We start from the raw sequence: 27,100 nt of genomic DNA on the forward strand, positions 1-27,100 counted from the left end.
TTATGCATATACTATGGCACTGTGAAGAGATACAAACCTTCTGGGCAGCGGTGCACGACGAGATCAAAGGGGTACTGGGAGTAAAGATACGACCAGAGGCCCGGAGGTGTGTCTTAAATGTATGGGAGCCCATGGATTTGAATGAATATTTGAAACAGTGGGTAACGTTGGCATGCATGGTAGCTAAGCGCAATATTGCTCAGATATGGGGAGCCAGCCGACCATCCCAGATTACTAAATGGACCGAAGATCTAGATTGGTGCATGTTCAGAGAAAGGGCAGTGTAAGTGGCCAGGGGTTGTCTGGAGAAGTGGGGGAATATTTGGGGGTTTGGAATAGTTATCGTGGCGAATTATGTACACCCCCAATGCGACAAAGGGAAGTAGAACCACAGGAATCCCCGTGATCCAAAATTTATCTATATTGTGATTATTGTTTCTGTAAGAATGACAACTTAAACCTCACAATGATATCAATAATTGTTCACCTGATGCTAATGTTTTTCTTTTGTTTATTTTATTGAAAAGAAATAAAAAAAAAAAAATCTGGCTGACCCGGATTTGGCGGAGATTGGACATTATCACAGACAGACAGGCGGACACAGTCACTGCAGCCGAACTGGTTTTAAAAGAGGCATCTCTGTCCTTCTGCATCTATTACGGTGGGAATGCCTATGCTCTGTTGTCAATGCAAGAACGTGCCATACCAGGGCAGCAATTACATATCCATCCTTTTAGCATCAATTGGTGGTCACATGTCCTTTTTACAGCTGTTTTTTAACCAGCAAATACTCTGACAAATCTTGATATAAACTATTTGTAAACTATTAGGCAGTAAAATCCTTTAAAACTTGATCTCTCCAAGGATAACAGCGCAAATGTAGTTACAGTCACTTATGGAAGGTACCAAAACCAACAGCCCCACCAAAAAGCTTATTTCAAGCAAGAGCTCTACTTTCTTTATATGGGATACTTTAATACGTAACAATGTTCAACCCTGTAAGTAAATGTTCCCGCCCTCTGTGGAGGGCATAAATAAAACTTCTTACAACACAACGTAAAAAAATAAATAAATAAAAAAACTATCAACAGTTATACAGTCCACACTGAAGGTACTATGGGCCACTGTCTAAAAAGGTAAAAATGATTAACTGCACTACACTGGCTATGTTTAAGAATACAGGTTGAAAAGGTTTGAGTTTTATTATTGTGGCATAATAAAAATATGAAGGGTTTAAAGTACACAGATGCATATTACCACCAAGAGAGCACAATATCTAAAGGTCTCTAATAAAAATGAATGCATAGCATCGACATTACCTCTGCAACCTTTGGAGGCACGCCATCACCCAGCACTTCTCTGATGAAGCACTGCTGGCTCATGTAAAATGACAGTCCACAGGTTCTTTTAAAGGCATCTCTCAGCCGTTTCAGCTCCACATCGGTAACTGGAAAAAGAAACAAATATTACTAAAACCAGAGTAAAACGTTTTTTCTACTAATAAAGGTGATACTTTAATGCTAACTTTTTTCCTGTGTGGCACAAGTAATCTCTACAAGTCATTTAAAGGAGCTAATAAGGGTGCTGATCCAAAATGCTTATTTTCTGGCGTGGGTGGTCAGCCTACTGGTTTTGCTAAAGCGTTTTTATTTTTATAAACCTTTATTACCAAAACATTAAAAAAAATTCTATGGGTGCATGCACACACTTTAGCACAAACAGTTGGCTGTCTTTGAATGCTTTCGTAATAAAGTCTTACGAAAACATTTGAAGATAGCACCCAACGCATGTGAGTGCACATACTGACATCTTTAAATATATTTTTGTAATCAGGGTTTTATTAAACGTTTGTAGGAGAGTAGGGTCTGCTTCCTATGGTCAACCCAACTTTTTGCTGTGATTTACTGGTTTTTCGACTTTAGTGTGGCTGTGGGCCTGCTAATCAGACCCACAGCCCAGCTGTGCTCTCTCTAAATTCATACCATGTACTTTAGGTACATACCAAATTGGGTATTGGGTCACCTTTGTGAGCCCCTGTATAGTGTACCATAGGTACCCAGGGGATAGGTGCATCCAAGGCCTACCAGGGGCTGCAGCATGTATTATGCCACCCCTGGCAGGCCATCCAAACTGACACCACTGGCTGATCACTCAGCTGGGGCAAGGTCGTGTAATCACCCCTTGCTTAGGTATAGTATTCCTATACCTACCATTATATATAGACAAATACATACCTATGAGTCACTCCTATGGCAGGCCTTGACAATCCCAGAGGCAGCGTGCTTGGTTTTATGTGAGATGGTGCTCTAGCATGAGCCGAGCCTGTCTGCAGCTTTCGGAACCATGTCCTTATAGCTGTTCTATGATATAGCCATACCATATACTCTTAAGTGCATTATAATCCTCGCGGTTAATGCTAACTTTGGTTTGGCTTCATCAAAACATGTTGTGTGAGGTGTCATACGCTTTGGAATACTACCCCACGCCAGTTCTGGCGGCGGGGGTAGCATTCCACCCTTCTAGAGGGAGAAGACATGTAGTTGTAGCTTTACCCGGTTAAAGTTAAACAGAGCCTTAGCATCACAAAATGGATGCTGCTGCCACAGACACGAGTCTGACCTCCTGCTGCTGGACGAAACTTCGGCAGGGGAGGCCTGGACAATAGGTTTCCTGCCTTGGGAGGTACAAGCACCTCCCCAGACAGGTTGTAGTGTATTGGGGCAGGGTGGGTTCAAAGAAATGAGACACTGCCTGGGACACGCAAGGTGCCCCATGCATAGCCCGGTTCAAACCAGTTGCTGGGGCACTCCAGCCCCAGCTCTGGCGCGAAACTGGACAAAGGGAAAGGGGTGTAACCACCCCCTTCCCAGGTTCCGCCCATAGGAGGGACCTAGCAGGTAATCCAGCCACTTAGATTAGTATAAAGCTAGGAGCTGTGTTCAGAGACATTAGATTATCCTGGAAAGAAACTCTGAAACAAACTCTTGCACCTTCGATGTTCCAATTCGACTGGAAGACTTAAGACATCTCCCTTGTGGTCAAGGAATGACCACCCTGTGCAGACAGGCACCACCAGTAACTTGTGAGTTTGCTTTGTCGACGCTCCCGCCGGAACCCGAAGACTCAGCGACGCAGACTCTGGACTTCCAGACTTCCCTGACTCTGACCCACATCCACAGCAAAGCTGAGACACGTGGCGGACACGAGAGACATGGGACCGGACCTCCTGCAGTACCTGCTTTTTGCTAACTGTGCAGCTTCTGAGGCTTCCTCGAAGTTGTGCATTGGGGATTGAGAAGCCCCAACCCCGAGCAGTAAGTGCACCGAAGCTCAGCCCTCCACGAGTGCCGCGTGGGGCCTGCGCCTGCATTTCTCCGACGCGTCTTCGCGGTTGCTAGCCCGTTGGTTAGTGGCCCTCCTGAAGACATCCTTTTGAAACACCGCTCGCCTGGTTGCTCCGGGCTTGCTCCTGCTTTCCTGTAAAGGGGAAGCTCCCCAGACCTTGCTGGTCTGAACAGAAGCAGATCTTCCCTTCCGGCGTGGATTGCCTTTGCCAAGGCTTGTTGGGTCCAATCCGGATACCGACACCGCCAACAGCTAGATCCTTCGTGGGACAGTCCGTATCCAGCTCCTGGTCGTCGTCGACGCCTCCTGGTCCACATGGCTGCAGAGACAAGCTTCACCTCTTAACCTGATTTCATCTCGACTTCGCCTGGTTCCTTCCTGGTCACGGACTAGTGACCCAGACTCTGTCCCCTCTGCTTTCAGGTTCTTCACTTCTCCGATCCACCCTCGGATCCACCTGGACATCTTCCTCCTGGTTGCCTGCAGCATTTTCTTGCAGCTCTCCATAGGATTCGACGACGAAACCAGACACGAAAGAACACCTAGGCACCCGGCTTCCCTGGGTGAGGTAACTCGAGTACTCCGGTGCTCCCGTGGGTAACAACTATCCTAGTGTCCTAGTTAACTGGGTTTTCCCGTAGTCCACCCGGAAGTGTCAGAAATCAACTACTTTGTAAAAGTCTAAGGTAACCCGCATGTGTGTTTAGACACTGCACATGCATCCTGTGGGACTCCTACTTCCTAGCCTTTGGTTGTTCAGCGTAGCCCCAGCGATTTCCAAGGCGCTAGGTCTATTCACCTTTCCTGAAGTGGCTCTTATACCACTTACTTAGTATATGGTTTGTGAGGCCCCTAGGGCAGAATTGTATTTGTGCAACTTTTAGTATGCTTATTGAGTAACTTGAGCTGTATCTCGAACTCTGGCCTCATAAAGAGTGCAGAGGGGTAGTGTTAGTAATAAATACATATATATTTGATATATACCTTGTGTGGTGTCCTTTCATTTGGTATTCAAGGGATTATTGTTGGTAAAACAATTGGCTTCACATGCTCTCTGAAGTATTAGCCTAAGACTGCTTTGTCCATGCTACCAGTAGGATAGCTGGTCTATAAGGTTGACTTTACAACCATCACCATAAGGGTTGTTTGGACTGATACAGGGTGCCCACTAGAATAGTGGACATCACATATCAGGCCAACTTCTCACAACGTTCACCTTTCTGGAATGCGCACGAACGCATGGGTGGTCATCTTTGAATGGGTTGAAAGTTCCGAGGTCAAAGATGACTGCCCTGGACTGCTTGTGCACATTTGCAAATGCATTGGCAACCATCACTAAACGGGATTAAAACACATTAAAAACGTTTACGTGGGGGGGCGTGGCTTGGACGCCGAGAGAAATGGCAGCTTAGAGTATTTCTCCTCCTGTGGTACGGATCCAAACACGAGATTGGAACCTTTTCTGCCGGACCGCAATCACCACAGATAGCAGATCCGTGAATCCGAATATGAGCGGCATGCAATGAGTGAGCTTGCAAGCGCGGATGTGATCGAGAAACGCTGCAATTGGTAAAGACCCGGAGCGCGGCCGCGCTCGGCATCGGGAGACGAGCACACGGCGGCTTCAGCCGATTCCTGCTGAGGGCCAAGTGATCTGCCCACACACACCGACCTCATGTGACAAGGTCCACCGGAGAATGTGAGAGGCATCTGGGCTTCCGTGGCCCACGAGTGAGTACCCTTCACCCTGCTATCCGCCACCATTAACCCGACCCGCGTGGGACATACGCTATACAGAGAGCATTTCCAAAATGGCGGGCGCAAGTGATTATACCCGAGAAACGGACTTCGTAAAGTACCAAATGTGCGACTGAGCTGACACACGGTGTCCCTGCACCACAGCTAAGAGAGAATTCACCCAGAGGCTATGAAAGACGAACCAGCCTAAAGCCTGACTGCCAAAAACACTTTTATTCCCGATCATCTCATTTATTAGCGGAGCAGTACCTGTAACTAGCGGTTCCCAAGGAGGTTCTGGGGCTCCTAACACACCCGCATTTGCACGCCATACCAGGGCTCGTCATTACTACTGCCGCACCCCCACTGATGCGTGTCCTGAAGCTGTGCACCGTAATTGGGTCCCGGTTTACGCAGCCGGCAGGAATGTACAGAAAATGGCGGGCGCTAGCCATCCCGAACAGAAGGGCGATAGAAACACAAAGTAATTGAGCTATGTGACACCTCTAAATAAAACACCCACCCACCATCTGCAACATTGCCTGAGCCAAGGATGCAGGGTTGACAAAAACATCATCAGAGCGGTCCTACACAGAAGAAAGCAGGTCTGTCGACTGAATGAGCGTGTACCTCCCGCGTAACATGCCCGAATGTGCGGTGGTCACCGAGATGGCAATAGTGAGCACAAATCTGTTCTAGCTGGAGCCTCCTCAATTGGTTAAGTCAATGTGTACACCTCCTAAGTCACAGTAGCCGCGGCGACCGACAACATCTCCACTACGACCACACCACAGATTCCCGACCCCAACCACCTACAATGCATCCTCCTCAACACCCGCTCGGTCCACAGGCACGCCATTGACCTCTGGAACCTACTAGACACCATCTCTCCTGACGTCGCCTTCCTAACGGAAACATGGATGAACGCTTCCTCCGCGCCTGACATCGCCATCGCTATCCCTGATGACTATAAGATCACACGCAAGGACCGCACCGACCATACAGGAGGTGGAATCGCTATCGTCCATAAGAAAACAATCCGCATCTCAACCAGCTCTGATGCCAACCTCGCCAATTCCGAACACCTTCACTTCCAGATCCACATCGACCCCAAGACCACACTCAGAGGCACCCTCCTCTACAGACCACCAGGACCACGCGCAAAATTCAGTGAAGACATCACGGACTTCATCACCCCACACGCGCTCCCCTCCAAAGACTACATCCTTCTGGGAGACCTCAACTTCCACCTTGAAAAGATCAACGACCGCAACACCGCCACCCTCTTAGACAACCTCGCCAACCTCGGACTTAAACAACTGGTCACTTCCCCCACCCACATCGCAGGTCACACACTCGACCCCATCTTCACCTCCAGCAACCATGTCTCCTTCAGCCACACTTCAGATCTCCTCTGGACTGACCACAGCTGCGTTCACTTCACCTACAACAAGCCGAAACCCATCATCCACCTCCAACCAACTCTACAAAGAAACTGGAACAAAATCACCACAGACCAGATCTCCACATCACTCCTTCAAACCTCCCCAGCCCTCTCCTCTAACGCCAACGAAGCCGCCGCCAACCTCACCCTATGGTTATCCAACACCGCCGACACCTTAGCACCACTGAAAAAACGGCAAAGCAAACCAGGCAGCAAGAAGGCCTCCTGGTTCAACGATGATCTCAAGAAATCCAAGAAACTCTGCCGCTCCCTTGAAAAGGCCTGGAAAAAAGACCCAACCACCAGCACCAAGGACGCCTTCAAAAGCGCCACCCGCACTCACCACCAACTGATCCGAAAAGCCAAGAAAACAGCATTCAAGGATCGACTTGACAACAACGCCCACAACAGCAAGGAACTTTTCAACATCGTCAAGGAATTTTCCAACCCCTCGGCCAACTCCAACGACATCACCCCCTCTCAAACCCTCTGCGACTCCCTAGCCTCTTTTTTCCACAACAAGATTGCAGACATCCACAACAGCTTTGACAACCAACCCGAAAACCAACCCACCCTACCAGCTGCTGACCATCTTCCCCCCGTCAACACCCTGAACGCCTGGAACCCAATCTCCACTGAGGACACCATCCGCCTGATGAATTCCATCCACTCTGGATCCCCCACGGACCCATGCCCTCACCACATCTTCAACAAAGCAGACTCCGTCATAGCACCTCACCTCCGAGACGTCATCAACTGCTCCTTCAACTCCGCTTCCTTCCCAGAAGATTGGAAACACGCTGAACTCACCGCCCTTCTGAAAAAACCAACAGCAGACCCCACCGAACTCAAAAACTACCGCCCCATCTCGCTTCTTCCATTCCCGGCCAAAGTCACCGAGAAAGCTGTCAACAACCAGCTCGCCGCCTTCCTCGAAGCCAACAAATCACTCGACCCCTCACAATCTGGCTTCCGAGCCAAACACAGCACTGAGACCGCCCTCATCGCAGCAACAGACGACATTCGAACTCTACTGGACAATGGAGACACAGTCGCCCTCATCCTCCTCGACCTCTCTGCAGCCTTCGACACAGTCTGCCACAGCACCCTTTTACAACGCCTCAGAAACATCGGAATCCAAGGAAAGGCACTGGAATGGATCACCTCGTTCCTCACCGGAAGAACCCAGAGAGTCCGCCTCCCACCATTCAAGTCCGAGGCCTCTGAAATCATCTGCGGCGTACCACAAGGATCCTCACTCAGTCCCACCCTCTTCAACGTATACATGAGCCCCCTCGCAGCCATCGCCCGCCAACACAACCTCAACATCATCTCTTACGCGGATGACACTCAACTGATCCTATCTCTCACCAAGGACCCCAGCACCGCTAAAACTAACCTACACGAAGGAATGAAAGAAGTCGCCGAATGGATGAAACAAAGCCGTCTGAAACTGAACTCAGACAAAACAGAAGTCCTCATCTTAGGTAAATCCCCCTCTGCATGGGACGACTCCTGGTGGCCGGAAGCCCTCGGAAATGCACCCATCCCGACAGACCACGCACGGAACCTTGGCGTCATCCTGGATTCTTCACTCTCAATGAACAGACAAGTCAGCGCCGTATCCTCTTCCTGCTTTAACATTCTTCGCATGCTCAGAAAAACATTTCGCTGGATCCCCTCCGAAACAAGGAAAACAGTCACCCATGCTCTAGTCACGAGCCGACTGGACTACGGAAACACCCTCTACGCAGGTACCACCGCCAAAATCCAGAAGAAACTACAGCGAATCCAAAACGCCTCAGCCAGGCTCATATTAGACATCCCACGCAACGAACACATCTCTGGTCACCTTAAAGACCTCCACTGGCTACCCGTCAATAAGAGGATCACTTTCCGACTGCTTACCCACGCACACAAATCACTCTACGACATCGGACCAGATTGCCTCAACTCTCGACTGTCCTTCTACACCCCCTCCCGCCAACTTCGCTCTTCCAACCAAGCCTTCGCCACTGTTCCTCGCATCAACAAGACCACCATGGGAGGCAGATCCTTCTCATACCTGGCTGCCAAAACATGGAACTCACTCCCCGCTTACCTTCGCCTCACCCAGAACCACCTAGCGTTCAGAAAGCAGCTTAAAACGTGGATTTTTGACAAATAATCCACCTCCCCTTCCTAAGCGCCTTGAAACCCTCTGGGTATGTAGTGCGCTATATAAATGTTTTGACTTGACTTGACTTGACTTGACCTCCTTCACAAGCGCCAGGATAGTTCCCTTCGAACTGGTGCCCAGGCCCCTGCCTGCGAACCCTTCTCTAACTCATTGTTGGCCAGACATACATACTAGGGCACATCTACGCACTAGTAAGGAGAGGGCCCACACATTTGCTCACTTTTCACCACGATCCACTGCCACAGTTACCCACCTGTTCCGCTTTTAGACAATAAAGGCTAGGAAGCAGTAATTATGGAGCCCAAAGAACATAAAAAACCTGAAAAGGGTCAAATCTGACCATTCCAACCCAGGGTTGCCCGTCAAAGGAAAGAAGGACAATAGTGAAGCCATAGACATGATCCTAAGCAGACTGGATGAAGTAAGGGACTTGGCCAAATCTACCAAGGAAGAGGTGGCAGCAATCAGGCAGGACATACGTGACACCAATGCAAGGCTGGCAGAGACGGAATCCAGGATCAGCCGATTGGAAGATTCAGAAAGCAAAACCTGTGGAGCGCTCAAGCGCCTAACCATAGCATCGGATCAAATAACAAGGAGGCTGTCCGAATTGGAGGACAGAAATCGGAGGGGAAACCTCCGCATTTTTGGCATTCCGGAGGGATCCGAAGACTCACAGGGCTCCTGTAAACCGTTTTTGGAGTCATGGTTCACACAAGCCACCAGCATGACCTTCCATCAACCTTTGGAGTTTGATAGGGCTCATAGAGTCCCGGGCAGGATCACCAAAAATCAGAAAGGCCCCAGAGCCATCGTCTGCAAACCATTGCGCTACCAGCACGTTGAGCAGATCCTAGCCATCGTCCGGAAGAACAACCACATATTATGGAAAAACTCAAAAAGATATATCTCACAGGACTACAGCAAGGAAACGGTGGATGTAAGGAAGGCATTCCTAGTGCTTCGCCCACAACTTAAATCGATGAGGTACTAGTATCGTTTTATAGAGCCAGTGAAGTACAGAGTGATCATTCAAGGATCCCCACATATTTCACAGACCCCATAAGGCTCAAAAGACTGTTTAGTGGTCACGAAGAGCAAGATATGGACACCAACGGCCCAAACAACGCCGCTGCCTCAACGCCCGGCTGTGAATAAGTATCCTTTGCTTGAACTACTTGTTTAAAGACAGTTTTTCTGGATTCAGGTACTCAGGTTGTTGCGATATGGGCCACTACTAGACTTTTTACGTAAAAGGAGTTCTGAAAGTGGTGCTATCCTTTCTATGACACTATTGGTACCTTGATCTCACCCTATATCTGGTCTACATGACGATGTGGTTCCATGTTACAGGTCACACGTTACAGTCATGCTGATGCCTATACAGGCTATGTGTTAGGATAGCTTTAGTTTACTATACTGACACGTCATACTGATGTGTCTCATGTTCCATAACGTTTGCTCTTGGTGATTGCCTATTCCAATGGGTGTGCTTAATACTACACCGGCCTTCATATGGTATAATACAGTATATATAATACAGACTGAAATTAAAAGTGTTGTAAATGCTCTGAATCTGTTGGCGCATTCTATGCGCATACTTCCGGAGTGGAAGTTATACACCTCTCTAGTTGTGGCGCAGAGTACAAGCCTGTTAAGCTAAGCAGGCACATTGCACAGAGTTCGATACATGTTCTCTACACGAAATGGCTTCTGCCTCTAATTTCATATGTTAGAATACATCTCTTGTTATTGTTGACATAATGTTCACTTGACAATGCAGTTCCAATGCATACTATGATTTTAGTGTAACCATGGGAGAATGCTGCGATTTTTCTCCAATCGCCATGCCTACAAAGTACTTTGGGGGAGGGTTGGGTGGGGGGGAGGAGTCGGGGTAGGTTTCTTTTTATTCTTTTATTTTTTATCCTGATACTGTCTGACTGTTACATGTCGAATTTACAAGCTGCTGCTATTACAAGCTGTCTAGGAGGGTCTGTCATAGTACTGGGCGAGACTCCCAAGAACGTCACTGCAAAAACACGAAAGGGCCCATGTATAGGGTGGTTGATGCTAACATTGACAAGGAACCTAGAAGTCGATTATGGGTATGAACACTGGTATGGGTTATTGAAGCTTACTGAGCACGCCTACTTAACTGTGGGGTATGCGGATTATGTGTCGAATATGTTATTTTTAGATGGTGCACTCCGCAATTAGTACACCACTTGGTGTGTCCACTATGGACAAACTGAAAATACTCTCCCTGAATGTAAAAGGCCTGAACCAGCCTATCAAGAGACAAAAAATACTAGACAATCTGCGCAGACAGAAGGGGGATACTGTCCTCCAGCAAGAGACTAAAATTGATGCCAAACAGTTTTACACACTAAGGAATAAATACTACTCTGAAGTTGTGGGGGCTGAAGCGGTGTGTAAAAAGAACGGAGTACTGATGTTAATAGCGAAAAAATCAAAGGTTGAACTACTTTCCTCCACAGCAGACAGCTAGGGGAGGTGGGTTACAGCCAGGCTATCCAAAGACAACACGGAATTCTTTGTCACAATCATTTATGCCCCAAATACCAGCGATCTACGATTCTGGTTGGACCTAGCTAAACAACTTGAAACCATCCCAGCTCAGCCATACACATACTGGCTGGTGACTTTAACCTCCCCATGGATCCTACCCTAGATAGAGACTCCAAATGTACCTTTAGGCCTAACAAATCCCACAATGCCCTAATTAACCTATGCAACCGTTTTCACCGTGTCGATTCGTGGAGACTGCAAAATCCCACGGGCAGGGACTACACATTCTACTCCTCCCCACATGACTCTTACTCTCGTATCGATTACCTCCTTATAACACAGAATAGTGTCCCTAGAATAGAAGACATGTCAATAGAACCAAGAGTTATGTCTGATCATTCATGCATATCCCTCTCCATCAATAATGTGAAGCCCTCTTCCCGACAAACGTCTTGGCGGTTGAATGACGAAGTGCTGGACAAGGAGCAGCATCGGACTGCTATCCAGTCTGCCATTGAGGCATACTTGGAACATAATAGACAAGGAGATACTTCTGAACTCATTCGTTGGGAGGCCTTAAAAAGCACTATTAGGGGAGTGTGCATTAAGATTAGGTCAGCAATGAATAAAGATCATAACATGAAATTGGAGACCCTGGAAGGAGTAATTTTGGCCTTAGAAAACAAACATCAGGCAAGCAGGGAAGGTACAACGCTGAATGCGATGGCTAACAAAAAGTATGAATATATTAAGATAGTGAGCGAAAGGGCTGGGGTGTGGTTGGATAGAAGGAAGAGGTTTAAACTTTGCGAGTCAAATAAAGCAGGCAAGAGCTTGGCCGCATATTTGAAATTTAAAGTACAGAAGAACTCAATTAATGTCATTAAAGATGCAGTGGGAGTTGCCCATTCGGAACCGGATAAAATAGCCGAAGTGTTTAAAGATTTTTATGGAACTCTATACGCTAAGAATGAATCGGTAGAAGACAAAATTAAGGATTGTGACCTCCCAACGCTCTCATCGGAAGAGCAGCTAAACCTCAACGCTCCGATTAAGGCCACGGAGATTGTGGTAGCAATTAAATCATTGAAGTGCGGGAAGGCCCCCGGACCCGATGGGTTCACAGCTAAATTTTATAAAGCCTTCCCCTCTCTTCTGGTTGAACCTCTGCTCCACCTCTTTCAGGAGATAGATGACACAGGAGAAGTCAAAGGGACACTGTCTGAGGCCATAATCTTCCAAAGGATGGTAAAGACCCTTCTCTCCCAAAAAACTATAGGCCAGTTTCCCTCATTAATCTTGATTGTAAGATTCTAGCCATGATCCTCTCTGCTCGCCTCCAGCGAGTCCTCCCCAAACTGATCCACCCCTCACAAGCAGGTTTCTTAAAGCATAGACTGTCCAGTGACAACACCAGGGTATTGGCGCATGTTTGGAAAAGGCGAAACTCCTTGACACACCTACAGCTGAAATAACCCTGGATGCCGAAAAGGCTTTTGACAAAGTCGACTGGACTTTCCTAGAAGCAGTCCTAAATAAATTTAATCTGGGGGCAACATTCACAAAACTAGTAATGTCCCTTTATTTTTGCCCCACGGCGAAGGTCAGGGCGGGTGGATCTTTCTCCTCCTCGTTACGGCTGCAACAGGGAATGCGGCAGGGGTGTCCCCTATCCCCCTCCTTGTTTCTGCTGGCGATCGAGCCATTCCTTTACCACATAAGAAATAACAATGCTATTGCCCGTATTCCATTTCAAGACTGCAATATAAAACGTACTGCTTACGCGGATGATGTGCTTGTCTTGTCAGAAGGGGCAGGTGAAGCCATACCAGCGCTTATGACTACCATCGATGAGTTCTCCCGGGTATCGGGTTACAAATTAAACAAGGATAAAACGGAGGTCAAATTACTTAATAGCATTGGCGGTAAAGATATCCTTGGTAGTCCGGGTCTCACTTGGCAGCCACATTGCTTTAAATATCTAGGCTTAGACTTTGATAAAGATCTAATATCCACACTAAAAATCAATGAAGCATCAACCCTGAAGAAGATCTCCACTTTACTGGACGGATGGTCACCCAAGTTTCTTTCCTGGTGGGGCAGGGCAGAAACTCTTAAGATGATGATCACCCCGTTGGTGAATTACTTGGCCAGCATGCTGCCTATGACATTCACTGATGACTTCATCTCCAAAGTGGACAAACTGTTTGGTGGCTTTCTGTGGCAGGGTAAGAAAGCCAGGATATCACTGAAAACGCTACAACTAGCAAAAGAAAAAGGCGACCTGGGTCTTCCCTCTTTCAGGAACTACCATACGGCATTTCTCTGCAAACAGGGGGCACAATGGCTGGTTGACACCCCATCTTACGTCCCAATGTGGTTAAATATTGAGAAATCTATCATCGAACACTCACCTTTACCGACCCTACTTACCATGGACCTATCTCACTTGCCTCACTCCAAATACATTTTGTTGAACACCAGGCGTGCTCTATTAAGATTAGACCAGGCTCACGAATCTAACTTAAAAATGAGAAAATCCACGTTCATGGCCTTATGGAGGAATCCTTACTTTAAACATGAGGGAAAAACCCTTTACTTGGAATCCTGGTCTGAGAAGGGCATTAATATGGTGACTGACCTCTATGACGGGACACAACCCCTTCCTTTCTCCTCACTGCAGAAAACACATGATTTACCTCCCATGGCCTTCTATGAGTTCCTGAAATTGAAAGCCATCATTTCGACACGTGGCCTCAATCCCCACACACCCTGGCTCATGTCCCATCTACCACGTCTCCTAGCGGCTGGTCACTTTGTATCCAAAGTGTACAAGTTACCCCTTCCTCTGCCCAAGAAAACGCACAGGCAAGTTGAACTCAAATGGGAGTCAGAACCCAACTCTACGGTTATTGCGATTGACTGGGATACAATCCACAGAACTGCTTTCTCCAACAAAATATCGCCTATCCTTGCCCAGACAAAATACATGTTACTGAATAGAACATTCTGGACCCCAGATAGACTCTTTAAGTGCCAATTGAGAGATACCCCCTTGGGCTGGAATTGTCTGTCTGGGACTGGTGATCTAGCCCATATGCTCTTTCACTGTCCCACCCTGCAAACCTATTTGGGGAAAATGTTTTACTGTATTCAACATGTTTTCAAACTGCAACCGGTGAGGGAATTTATATATGTCATATTAGGGGCTCTTGAGCCAACCTTACATAATGCGCAGGACCGCCAGCTCTTAGACTTGATGCTCACTCTGGCGTGTAAGGTGGTTCTATGTAAATGGAAAAATACCTCAGGGGTTAATTTTTTTTTTTTGGCAGGGCTGGCTTTCCTTTCGGAGAGGAGCTGATAACCCGGCACTGCACTCCTCCACCTGGCGATCCTCTAACAAGAGACTTTGGAAAATCACTCGATATGTCTTCATTTCAATTTGATCAACCGTGATGTAGCGCCTACTGATGTATATCTTTAGGGCACTCTTGTGTTTTGCGACCTCATGTACTTGCTCTATCTACAGACAGCTTGGATTTGCATGTAACTGTACAATTATTAGTTACTTCTTTGATTTGTTTATTTGTGCCTATGTAGTCCTTTATCAAGCATTATCGGATATTTGTATTTTGTATTTATTTTAGTTTTGTATTGTTGTCGACCAGCTACTTTGATTCCATCTTTGTATTTGAAACCTTATTGTATTGTGTTCTTTTCCTTCTTCTTCAATAAAAACGATTTGAATTAAAAAAAATAAACGTTTACGTGGCTAACAATATGTACACGGGATGCAAAATACTGTAGGTGGTGATGAGGGCATGGTAGCAGTGTCTGGGCAGTTGAGGGACCTTTGCAAAGTTTCAAAAGTTGAAAAAGTAAACAAACAAAAAGATAGAAACACAGAATTAGAAAAATCACACATATGCCGGCCCACAGGTCCCAGGTACTGAAGGGAACTCCATTCTCTGTAGGCGACGACTTACTGCTTCTGCAGAATGCAATCTCTTTACTTAGAAAGGAAACAAGCATTAACAATGCAATAGGTCTCGCAACAGCGAGTTTTGGAGCTATTGGCATTTTAAATGGCAATGCCAATGCCTTTTGCTATTGTTATTTACAATACCAAAAGCAACACCTATTGCTTTGCATAGCGCGGTGTCCGTGAAGACGGCCCGCGCTCATTAAAGTAAAAAAAAAGAAAGAAAAACAAGTATTCTTTGATGCAAAGCTATTTGCTGTAACACTGTCCTCCATCAACCTGCAAAGTCTATGGTGTTATACAGACGCAAATAAAACACAACATCAGAAAAAATGCCAATTCTATACACGCTGACCAGACCCAGGGACTTAAAATGAGAGATATCTTCTCGAATGTCGGCGGGGAGTGGGGACATTAGCATGTGTCCACTGCTGTGAGAGAAACACAAAATACTCTTTCACATTTTGCCTTTAAAACCTGCGAGAAAATCTTACAGCTGGGGAAACTCCATGTTTTTCACGGAGATGTGCAAATGACCCATTTACATTGCTGTGGACCAAGATGAAAGGGAGTCGTTTAAACAGTTTGCTGGATTTACAGCACAATGGCACCCTCACAGAAGTGTGAAAGTGCGCCTGCTCAGCTTTCCCGGTTGTATATGTGCTTCTTCCACGAGGCAGCTTTACAAACCCACTTGGGAGGACAGCGCTTGACCTTTGACCTTGTGACTCTGGCTCCAGAGCAGCTCTGTTGATCTGGTTCTCTGGCTCTAAAGCAGCTCTGCCGACCTGGTTCTCTGGCTCTAGAGCAGCTCTGCTGACCTGGTTCTCTGGCTCTAGAGCAGCTCTGCTGACCTGGTTCTCTGGCTCTAGAGCAGCTCTGCTGACCTGGTTCTCTGGCTCCAGAGCAGCTCTGCTGACCTGGTTCTCTGGCTCTAGTGCAGCTTTGCTGACCTGGTTCTCTGGCTCTTCAGTAGCTCTGCTGACCTGGTTCTCTGGCTCTACAGCAGCTGTGCTGACCTGGTTCTCTTGCTCTACAATGGCTCTGCTGGTTCTCTGGCTCTACTGCAGCTCTGTTGACCTGGTTCTCTGCCTCTAGAGCAGCTCTGCTGACCTGGTTCTCTGCCTCTAGAGCAGCTCTGCTGACCTGGTTCTCTGCCTCTAGAGCAGCTCTGCTGACCTGGTTCTCTGCCTCTAGAGCAGCTCTGCTGACCTGGTTCTCTGCCTCTAGAGCAGCTCTGCTGACCTGGTTCTCTGCCTCTAGAGCAGCTCTGCTGACCTGGTTCTCTGGCTCTAGAGCAGCTCTGCTGACCTGGTTCTCTGGCTCTAGAGCAGCTCTGCTGACCTGGTTCTCTGGCTCTAGAGCAGCTCTGCGGACCTTGTTCTCTGGCTCTAAAGCAGCTCTGCTCACCTGGTTCTCTGGCTCGGAGCGGCTCTGATGACCTGGTTCTTTGGCTCCACAGCAGCTGTTGACCTGGTTCTCTGGCTCTACAGCGGCTCTGCTGACCTGGTTCTCCTGCTCTAAAGCAGCTCTGCTGACCTGGTTCTCTGGCTCTAGAGCGGCTCTGCTGACCTTGTTCTCTGGCTCTACAGCAGCTCTGCTGACCTGGGTCTCTGGCTCTACAGCAGCTCTGCTGACCTGGGTCTCTGGCTCTACAGCAGCTCTGCTGACCTGGGTCTCTGGCTCTATAGCAGCTCTGCTGACCTATTTCTCTGACTCTAAAGCAGTTCTGCTGACCTGGGTCTCTGGCTCTACAGCAGCTCTGCTGACCTGGGTCTCTGGCTCTACAGCAGCTCTGCTGACCTGGTTTTCTGGCTCTAAAGCAGCTCTGCTGACCTGTTTTTGTGCCTCTAAAGCAGCTCTGCTGACCTGGTTTTCTGGCTCTACAGCAGCTCTGCTGACCTGGTTTTCTGGCTCTAAAGCAGCTCTGCTGACCTGTTCCTCTGGCTCTACAGCAGCTCTGCTGACCTGGTCCTTTGCCTCTAAAGCAGCTCTGCTCACCTGGTTCTCTGGCTCTACAGCGGCTCTGTTGACCTGGTTCTCCTGTTCTACAGCAGCTCTGCTGACCTGGTTCTCCTGTTCTACAGCAGCTCTGCTGCCCTGGTTCTCTGGCTCTAGAGCGGCTGTGCTGACCTGGTTCTCTGGCTCCACAGCAGCTCTGCTGATCTGGTTCTCTGGCTCTAAAGCAGCTCTGCTGACCTGGTTCTCTGGCTCTAGAGCAGCTCTGCTGACCTGGTTCCCTGGTTCTACAACGGCTCTGCTGACCTGGTTCTCTGGCTCTAGAGCAGCACTGCGGACCTGGTTCTCTGGCTCCAGAGCAGCTCTGCTGACCTGGTTCTCTGGCTCTAGTGCAGCTTTGCTGACCTGGTTCTGTGGCTCTTCAGTAGCTCTGCTGACCTGGTTCTCTGGCTCTACAGCAGCTGTGCTGACCTGGTTCTCTGGCTCTACAATGGCTCTGCTGGTTCTCTGGCTCTACTGCAGCTCTGTTGACCTGGTTCTCTGCCTCTAGAGCAGCTCTGCTGACCTGGTTCTCTGCCTCTAGAGCAGCTCTGCTGACCTGGTTCTCTGCCTCTAGAGCAGCTCTGTTGACCTGGTTCTCTGCCTCTAGAGCAGCTCTGCTGACCTGGTTCTCTGGCTCTAGAGCAGCTCTGCTGACCTGGTTCTCTGGCTCTAGAGCAGCTCTGCTGACCTGGTTCTCTGGCTCTAGAGCAGCTCTGCGGACCTTGTTCTCTGGCTCTAAAGCAGCTCTGCTCACCTGGTTCTCTGGCTCGGAGCGGCTCTGATGACCTGGTTCTTTGGCTCCACAGCAGCTGTTGACCTGGTTCTCTGGCTCTACAGCGGCTCTGCTGACTTGGTTCTCCTGCTCTAAAGCAGCTCTGCTGACCTGGTTCTCTGGCTCTAGAGCGGCTCTGCTGACCTTGTTCTCTGGCTCTACAGCAGCTCTGCTGACCTGGGTCTCTGGCTCTACAGCAGCTCTGCTGACCTGGGTCTCTGGCTCTACAGCAGCTCTGCTGACCTGGGTCTCTGGCTCTACAGCAGCTCTGCTGACCTATTTCTCTGACTCTAAAGCAGTTCTGCTGACCTGGGTCTCTGGCTCTACAGCAGCTCTGCTGACCTGGTTTTCTGGCTCTACAGCAGCTCTGCAGACCTGGTTTTCTGGCTCTAAAGCAGCTCTGCTGACCTGTTTTTGTGCCTCTAAAGCAGCTCTGCTGACCTGGTTTTCTGGCTCTACAGACCTGGTTTTCTGGCTCTAAAGCAGCTCTGCTGACCTGTTCCTCTGGCTCTACAGCAGCTCTGCTGACCTGGTCCTTTGCCTCTACAGCAGCTCTGCTGACCTGGTCCTTTGCCTCTAAAGCAGCTCTGCTCACCTGGTTCTCTGGCTCTACAGCGGCTCTGTTGACCTGGTTCTCCTGTTCTACAGCAGCTCTGCTGACCTGGTTCTCCTGTTCTACAGCAGCTCTGCTGCCCTGGTTCTCTGGCTCTAGAGCGGCTGTGCTGACCTGGTTCTCTGGCCCCACAGCAGCTCTGCTGACCTGGTTCTCTGGCTCTACAACAGCTCTGCTGACCTGGTCCTATGGCTCTAGAGCAGCTCTGCTGACCAGGTTCCCTGGTTCTAGAGCAGCTCTGCTGACCAGGTTCCCTGGTTCTACAACGGCTCTGCTGACCTGGTTCTCTGGCTCTACAGCAGCTCTGCTGATCTGGTTCTCTGGCTCTAAAGCAGCTCTGCTGACCTGGTTCTGTGGCTCTGAAGCAGCTCTGCTGACCTGGTTCTCTGGCTCTAGAGCAGCTCTGCTGACCTGGTTCTCTGGCTCTAGAGCAGCTCTGCTGACCTGGTTCTCTTGCTCTAGAGCAGCTCTGCTGACCTGGTTCTCTGGCTCTACAATGGCTCTGCTGGTTCTCTGGCTCTACTGCAGCTCTGTTGACCTGGTTCTCTGCCTCTAGAGCAGCTCTGCTGACCTGGTTCTCTGCCTCTAGAGCAGCTCTGCTGACCTGGTTCTCTGCCTCTAGAGCAGCTCTGCTGACCTGGTTCTCTGCCTCTAGAGCAGCTCTGCTGACCTGGTTCTCTGCCCCTAGAGCAGCTCTGCTGACCTGGTTCTCTGCCCCTAGAGCAGCTCTGCTGACCTGGTTCTCTGCCTCTAGAGCAGCTCTGCTGACCTGGTTCTCTGGCTCTAGAGCAGCTCTGCGACCTTGTTCTCTGGCTCTAAAGCAGCTCTGCTCACCTGGTTCTCTGGCTCGGAGCGGCTCTGATGACCTGGTTCTTTGGCTCCACAGCAGCTGTTGACCTGGGTCTCTGGCTCTACAGCGGCTGTGCTGACCTGGGTCTCTGGCTCTACAGCAGCTCTGCTGACCTGGGTCTCTGACTCTACAGCAGCTCTGCTGACCTGGGTCTCTGACTCTAAAGCAGTTCTGCTGACCTGGGTCTCTGGCTCTACAGCAGCTCTGCTGACCTGTTTTTGTGCCTCTAAAGCAGCTCTGCTGATCTGGTTTTCTGGCTCTACAGCAGCTCTGCTGACCTGGTTTTCTGGCTCTAAAGCAGCTCTGCTGACCTGTTTTTGTGCCTCTAAAGCAGCTCTGCTGACCTGGTTTTCTGGCTCTACAGCAGCTCTGCTGACCTGGTTTTCTGGCTCTAAAGCAGCTCTGCTGACCTGTTCCTCTGGCTCTACAGCAGCTCTGCTGACCTGGTCCTTTGCCTCTAAAGCAGCTCTGCTCACCTGGTTCTCTGGCTCTACAGCGGCTCTGTTGACCTGGTTCTCCTGTTCTACAGCAGCTCTGCTGCCCTGGTTCTTCTGTTCTACAGCAGCTCTGCTGCCCTGGTTCTCTGGCTCTAGAGCGGCTGTGCTGACCTGGTTCTCTGGCTCCACAGCAGCTCTGCTGACCTGGTTCTCTGGCTCCACAGCAGCTCTGCTGACCTGGTCCTATGGCTCTAGAGCAGCTCTGCTGACCAGGTTCCCTGGTTCTACAACGGCTCTGCTGACCTGGTTCTCTGGCTCTACAGATCTGGTTCTCTGGCTCTAAAGCAGCTCTGCTGACCCGGTTCTCTGGCTCTAAAGCAGCTCTGCTGACCTGGTTCTGTGGCTCTAAAGCAGCTCTGCTGACCTGGTTCTCTGGCTCTAGAGCAGCTCTGCTGACCTGGTTCTCTGGCTCTAGAGCGGATCTGCTGTCCTGGTACTCTGGCTCTGGGGTGGTCTTTCAGAGGGTAGTACACTAGGTTGTTTTAAGGGTTATTACAATGTAAATAAGTTTATACTAAAATGGCTGATAGAAACGCAAGTGTGCAAGCAGAATTTTGATGGAAAGCATGTACAAAATACTAATAAAAAAAGCATTTGGTAAAAAAAATGAGGGTTGGCACTTTATGGCAGGAAGGTATACATGAAATTTAAAAAGTCATATAGGTGGTGTGTGGCAATAATTTAATTTGGTTTCGATTTACGGACCTCGTAGCAAACATTCAATGTCTCAAAAAGATGTGTGAGAAAGCAAAAACTGCCCTGGCAGGAGTTCTGAGCAAAATGCTTAACTACCTTTTCTCAGCTTGCTGCATCTTGAAATATGATTCAGAAAAGGGGGTGGTGATGAACAGAGTGTCTGAATTAAGCAGACCACTCTTACCCAGTCCAAAGATCAGGGCTTGATCCATCACCGTTATTTTTCTCACTGCATCATCCCAGTTCAGAACCTGGCTATATGCAAATCAGTCTGTCCCTGGCCCAGTGCATCATGGGAACAGGGCAGACTAAACTACCAAGCCAATTCTTCACCAGAAAGGAGACAAGCTACCGGGGACCGGTTTCTGGCATTTCAGCCGTCGTTGGCCCGGCTTGCTTGAATCCTGATGGTGCAGTGAGAAAGGGACTTTTTACAAACTTTTAATCTGGACTATAAATCAATGAATGAAAAGGCGTATAGTGACAATGTAATGAAACGGAATCTCTGTTAGCTCATGTATCCCTGAATTTTTGCAAAAACATTTGAATGAATTCCCAAGTAGTACACTCAAGTTAGATCTAATAATTAAAAGCCAGCCCTGCTTGGAATAAAATATACCATACACAACTTTGACACATTTAAGGTCCATTCTAAAATCTGTAAGATACAGGGAGATTTTTTTCCAATTAGGTTTTGCCCAAGGGAAAACACATCTAAACTACAAGAAGAGTGTGGGCTGTGGCCACTATGGTATACAGACTGCATAAATCAGCCAGGTCTGGATTACAAAGTCATTCCATACTTTATATCCACTGTACAGGCAAGCACATCTGGGTTTTCTCATTAGCAATGTGTACCCTAATGAGTCCATCTTTAGGAGTTCGAGGTGGAAATGTAACACTTAAAAACACACAAAAGGTCATGAGAGGAATGCTTATAATTTGTCTAACCACTTGCAATGGTTCAAGGTAGCATCCCAATCCATCGTTTTTTTGCTCACCATGCTATCTCAGGTTGGACCCAGCGATATACAAATCAGCCTTGACCTAGCTCCTTATGGAAACAGTCTAGCCCAAACTGCCAGACCAGGTCATCCTTGAACCGAAACGCAGGCAACCTAGGACCAGCTTCACCCTAGTTATGGTCTCATCAACTGAGTACAGCTTGGTTCCATTGACACAATGAACTTGGGGACCCATGTCTGGGCAAACTCGGGCCGCTTAAGGCGGTACATCAAACACACAAAAGACTATGGGAGGAATGTTTGCAATTTGTCTATCCACTGACAATAGCTCGGGGTAGCATCCCAACTCATAGTTCTTTTGCTCACTAGGCCACCTCAGTTTGGACCCAGCCATATGCCCAGACGTAGGTCCCATGTTCACTGTGTGAAGACATAAGCAATCTCCTGATAGAAAAAAAACCTTCACCCTCATGTTAACTGGGGTGGCCTGCTAAGTGCCACCAATAAAATGACTAATAACAATTGGGGCTGGCTCTAATCAGTAAGGATGAGCCTAATAAACTAAACAACAAGAGAGAAGGACACCTTTGCCTATAGTGAAGACCACATCAAGAACCTTTTGAGCGCTCCACCGGTATTCTCTTCAGTGACTTTGAGTGTATCAGCTACTTCACAAAACGAATCGGACAAACTCCTGCGAAAAAACAGATCAGAACTGACCTGCATGGTCACTTCCTACTTCAACATTTAAGGGACGGAACTATCCCAGGAGGCCTCCAAATAAAGAACATTCCGGTAATTTTCCCCGAAGACCCACTTTTTAAAAAAGGATTCAGTTGTATTGAAACGAAGTGTAGCAGGGACCTTATGGTCCTTACTATTGAAACCGCAGCTAGGATTTCACGACAAGAACTGGAGGAAATCACTCGGTTGGAATCAGAAAAAAACAGTAACCAAACAATAACAGACTCTAAGGATTTATTAGACAAAGTTGACAAAGACATCCAGGAATTCAAAGATCATACTATCACGCAAAAGACAAATCAGTTCGAAAAGGACAATAATTTTTCTTTAGAAAACGTGTACCCTTTTTTACAAGCGGACTTTTATACAAAATCAGACTCACGATGTTACTTACCAGAAAATCGCGGTAGATCGCGAAATCAATTCATCACCTTTTCCAACACGTCATCCCCCTCTGGGGGCGAAACTGATAATAGCAATAGCAGACCCAATAGGAACCGCAAATGGAATCGGCAACAACAACAACCCCAGGGTCCAACTTCAAATTCTTTTTTAGCGAGAGCCCAACCCATATCAAGAGCAAGGGTAAGATACACACAGCCATGGGAGATGACAACTTGCCGCCAGCACTACAAAAACTAGAGGTTTCTCCCATTTTCAACTTATCGAAAATAATTTTAACGATGGCAGAGGAAAGTGTTCTTGCTAAAGGTTTATCATTTGTGCCATCCAAAAAAACAGATTTTGTGAAGATGAAAACAGAATTCATTGAATTCTGCCGCAAATTAAGATTAACTACGTTTTTCGCTGACAGTCCGTCCACAATGCCATCTGAAGTGACCGGGCTACGTAAAAAAACCACTTTTTGCCTTCCAAGCAATAAAATACCTAAAGAAATCATTTTGTTTGAAAAGACGGTCTTGTCCGCCACCTCTGATATGGAAAAACAAAATAAATTTGTCAAATTCAACATCTCTAAAAAACAGACTAAAGCCTTAACCACCTTACGAAATGATCCGACAGTTACCATAAAGCAAGCGGATAAAGGTGGTTCCATTGTTGTTTGGGATACAATTGAATATAACACCGAGGTCATGAAACAGCTTAATGACCCTACGTGTTACCGGAAAATTGTAAAAGATCCCACCATTGAACTACAGAATCAACTATTTTCCATCCTACAGGAAGGGTTTGAACAAGGCTTCCTGGGCCCAAAGGAATACAAATTTCTACAAAACAAACATCCCAAGATACCAATGTTTTACATCTTGCCCAAGATTCATAAAAATCAAACAACCCCTCCCCGGGAAGAACTATTGTGGCAGGGTGTGATTCACTACTTGAACCAATCGCCAACATATGTTGATTGCTTTTTGAAGGAGTTCATGAATCTTGTGGTCTCCTATTTACAAGACACTACTGATTTCATCAATAAACTGGATAATGTCAATTTTATTAGAGGGAACGATTTATTGGTCACAATGGATGTGACATCCCTCTACACTCAAATTCCTCAGAATGAAGCAGTGGCAGTGCTCTCCTATTATCCTATACCTAGACCAGTTCGGGTGCCAACCCAGTTTCTAGTAGATCTGGCATCATTTGCCCAGAGCTGGCGGTATTATTTATGTCCTTGTACGAAGACACTTTTGTTCATAACAACAATCCATTTACAGAATATATTGGAACGTGGCTACGTTTCATTGATGACGTTTTTATGATTTGGACGGGTGGGTAAGAGAAACTTTTGCTCTTTCATAATTGGTTGAATGCTGGAACAATTGACATTCAGTTTAGCATTTCCTATTCGGCCAATAAAATATCCTTCTTAGATGTGGAGGTGTACCCAGCCGAAGGCAAATTGGCGACATCACTCTTTACCAAACCGACGGACAGAAACAAGGCCTTGTTGTTCTGAAGCAACCACCCCAGAAGCTTGAAAGAAAATTTGCGGTACAGCCAATTTTTACGTATTCGCAGGAATTGTTCGTCCAATGAAGATTACAATCTGCATGCTGGGAACTTGGTAACAAAATTATGTGAACGCGGGTATCCCAGAAAATTGGTGCGAAATGCTAAGAAACGAGCCAGATGGACCCCAAGATGGACTCCAAGGGAGTGTCTATTGGAACCACAAATGACACGTCAAGTTTGCGTCACTACCTTTTGTCCCAATGCAAATAAACTTTCAAAAATCATTGGACAAAATTGGCATTTGGTAAAAAATCTGGACGAAAGCTTACATGCACCACCTCTTTTTGCATTAAAAAAAGAGAGCAGTATTGTGAATTATGTAGTGAGAGCTGCAGCTTCCAGAGAAGTTCAACCAACATTGAGACAACTAATGGGTTTAAGCCCCATCGTAGGCCACCATAAATGTGGAACTTGTGTAAGTTGCGAGTAAACCATGGAAGGTTCACTTTTCCAACACAAGGGAATCTCATGGAAACATGACTCGTTTAGCAACTGCAAATCAAAATACGTCGTTTAAGGAGTATTATGCCCTTGTGGGCTTCTGTACATTGGTAAAATCCACGAGATCCAGCGAGGGAGCAGCTAGGTGCCGAGCGGGTGCTGAGCATTGCGGGCGGTGTGCCATTGTCGCTCCCACCCCCCTCCTGAGTTCTATGGGGCGTGGCTCAATCTTTTTACAAACTTCTAGGTTCCTCGCAATAGAGGTAAAACCCCAAACTTAGTTTGTTTTTTTCTTTTTTTTCTTTCTTTTTTTTTGCACCATTTTACACATAGTGCTATTTTTAACTTTCACGACCAGTGGCAGGGCGGGCCTTAGCGCACCCCTCCTGTCATTGGGACACTCGCTAACTGGTCCTGATGAAAGCCCTGTAAAGTAACACATATCACGGGCAGAAACATGTTGACCTTCTCCTTAGGGCAACACCAGTATATTGTATTTGGCTAGTTTCCCTACACATAATAAGTTTTTAACATGTCAGGTTGACCAACCAATAAAAGTTTTTTTGGTACAACCTTTGACATTTTTAACCCTACTATAATTTTTCACTCTTCATCCTCACACAAAAAACCTGCTCCGCAGTCTCCTGGCGTCGCAGCACACCGGGGAGGTACTCGATCTCTCCCGGTGGACCCGATGATGAAGCATGTCACCACTAGGGTGAGTGAGGGTTTCCTGAAAAAGCATTGCATTTTTTCATGAAATTGGTCCTACTATCTGACCACTTACAACTGGCCTCAGACTTCACGTGGGACAACCATTTTTGTATCCCATCCTCTACGGACACTCTTTATTTGATTACATTGGTAAAAGCAAACAGGAAATCCGACAAAGAATTTCCCAACATAAATCCAGAATTAAGAATAAAGTGGAACCAGCACCACTTTTGAACCACTGGACGGGATTAAAACATCAAATAAGTGACCTCAAATGTCATCTCCAAAGTTGAAAAAGATCTACATGGAGGTGATCTAGACCTAAAGTTATCGAAAAGAGAGGCACTCTTGATCGTTAAGTTTGACACTGCTGTGTCGGGCCTCAACGAATTATCTGAGATCTATAAATTATAGACATCCTGAGTTCCCCAGGATATCTCCCTAACTCCTAGTTCTGACCCGCCAGCTTGCCCCACTTTGTCCCCTTCAAGTAGCTCTTGTGCCTGCTTCTAGCCTTCTGACATCATTGGAACATAAGTATCTTTTTTCTCATGGTCTTCCCCTCATACGTGTGCCTTCAATCCGTTTTTTCAACCTGCTTCTAGCGTGACATCAGTATCCAGTCCATGTGAAGCGCTTGCTCCTGCCTGTGTCACCATTGAATTGCACTACATGTCCCAGCCTCCCCCTTTCCCTTGCAGTGCATGGAGGCTACGACTCGTTCCACAAATAACTTCCAGCCCTGTTGGATTTTAGCGGATAATGAATTGATCTGTTCATTTCACGAGCCAGAGCGGACCTATGTATCTGATTTTTATTAATTACCATATTGCGCAGTACTGATTTCCTCTACAGCGACACCACCGGGACTTCATTACCCATGACCAGCTGCACCAGCGCATTCGCAGTACGTACAACACTCCCAGCCCAGATTGACTCGAGGACACGGTTGCTCCCCGGTATCGCTACCGGTAAGTTGATCGCTATTGGATTACCGCAAACCATCCATCCTGATTGAAGATGTTTTCCCTACTTGTACCCACGCCGCCCAGACTTCGCTAAACCTGCATTCACTTTTCCCTAGTGTGATGCCCCAGTTCCGAACAAATTGGACTATGCCCGATTCATCGGTTTACCACAGCTTAACCCCACGTGGCAGCACAAGGATGACCTTGGTAAGACCAGGCCGTGTTCACCTCTTCTGCATAAGTTTAACGCCATTAACGTGATGAAAGTCGCCGCAAATTTAGTATATAACTCAGCCAATTTAGAGTATGTTTGCCATCACAGGTTTCCACCCTCGTTCTACTCACTCCAGCGAACTGAGGATTAGATACCAGCAAGCGGAGGACACGGTGCACTTACCTCCTGGTAAGTCACCTGTTCCAGTGTCCTCCTATTACTTTATGCTTATGTATAAGACACCACGCTTTGAAAGGGTGCATCTCTGACAAATCCCCCCTTTCTCTTCCCCTTTCTCCTTTTCCAGGAATCTACCTCTATGAACAAGATCTTTTGGCTTAGGATAGACTGGTAAGCTGGAGTTTTGTCCAGGTGTAGTAGCGCTCGAAAGGGTTTTTAGTTTCTAAACACTAGACACGTCTTTTTCGT

At 47.4% G+C, this 27,100-nt stretch overlaps 1 protein-coding gene across 2 annotated transcripts in view; it reads right to left on the reverse strand.

Moving 5' to 3' along the window:
* The window catches only part of USP32 (ubiquitin specific peptidase 32), a 1,504,025-nt gene that overhangs the window by 1,386,677 nt on the left and 90,248 nt on the right, over positions 1-27,100 (reverse strand). For both annotated transcript variants that reach the window (XM_086954917.1, XM_086954918.1), the window contains exon 2: positions 1,320-1,447. In XM_086954917.1, the coding sequence (XP_086811043.1) occupies positions 1,320-1,447 (128 nt within the window). The remainder of the gene's footprint in view (positions 1-1,319; positions 1,448-27,100) is intronic.

The sequence above is a fragment of the Lissotriton vulgaris genome, chromosome 2_1 (genome assembly GCF_964263255.1).
Source record: "Lissotriton vulgaris chromosome 2_1, aLisVul1.2, whole genome shotgun sequence".
NCBI classification, from domain to species: domain Eukaryota; kingdom Metazoa; phylum Chordata; class Amphibia; order Caudata; family Salamandridae; genus Lissotriton; species Lissotriton vulgaris.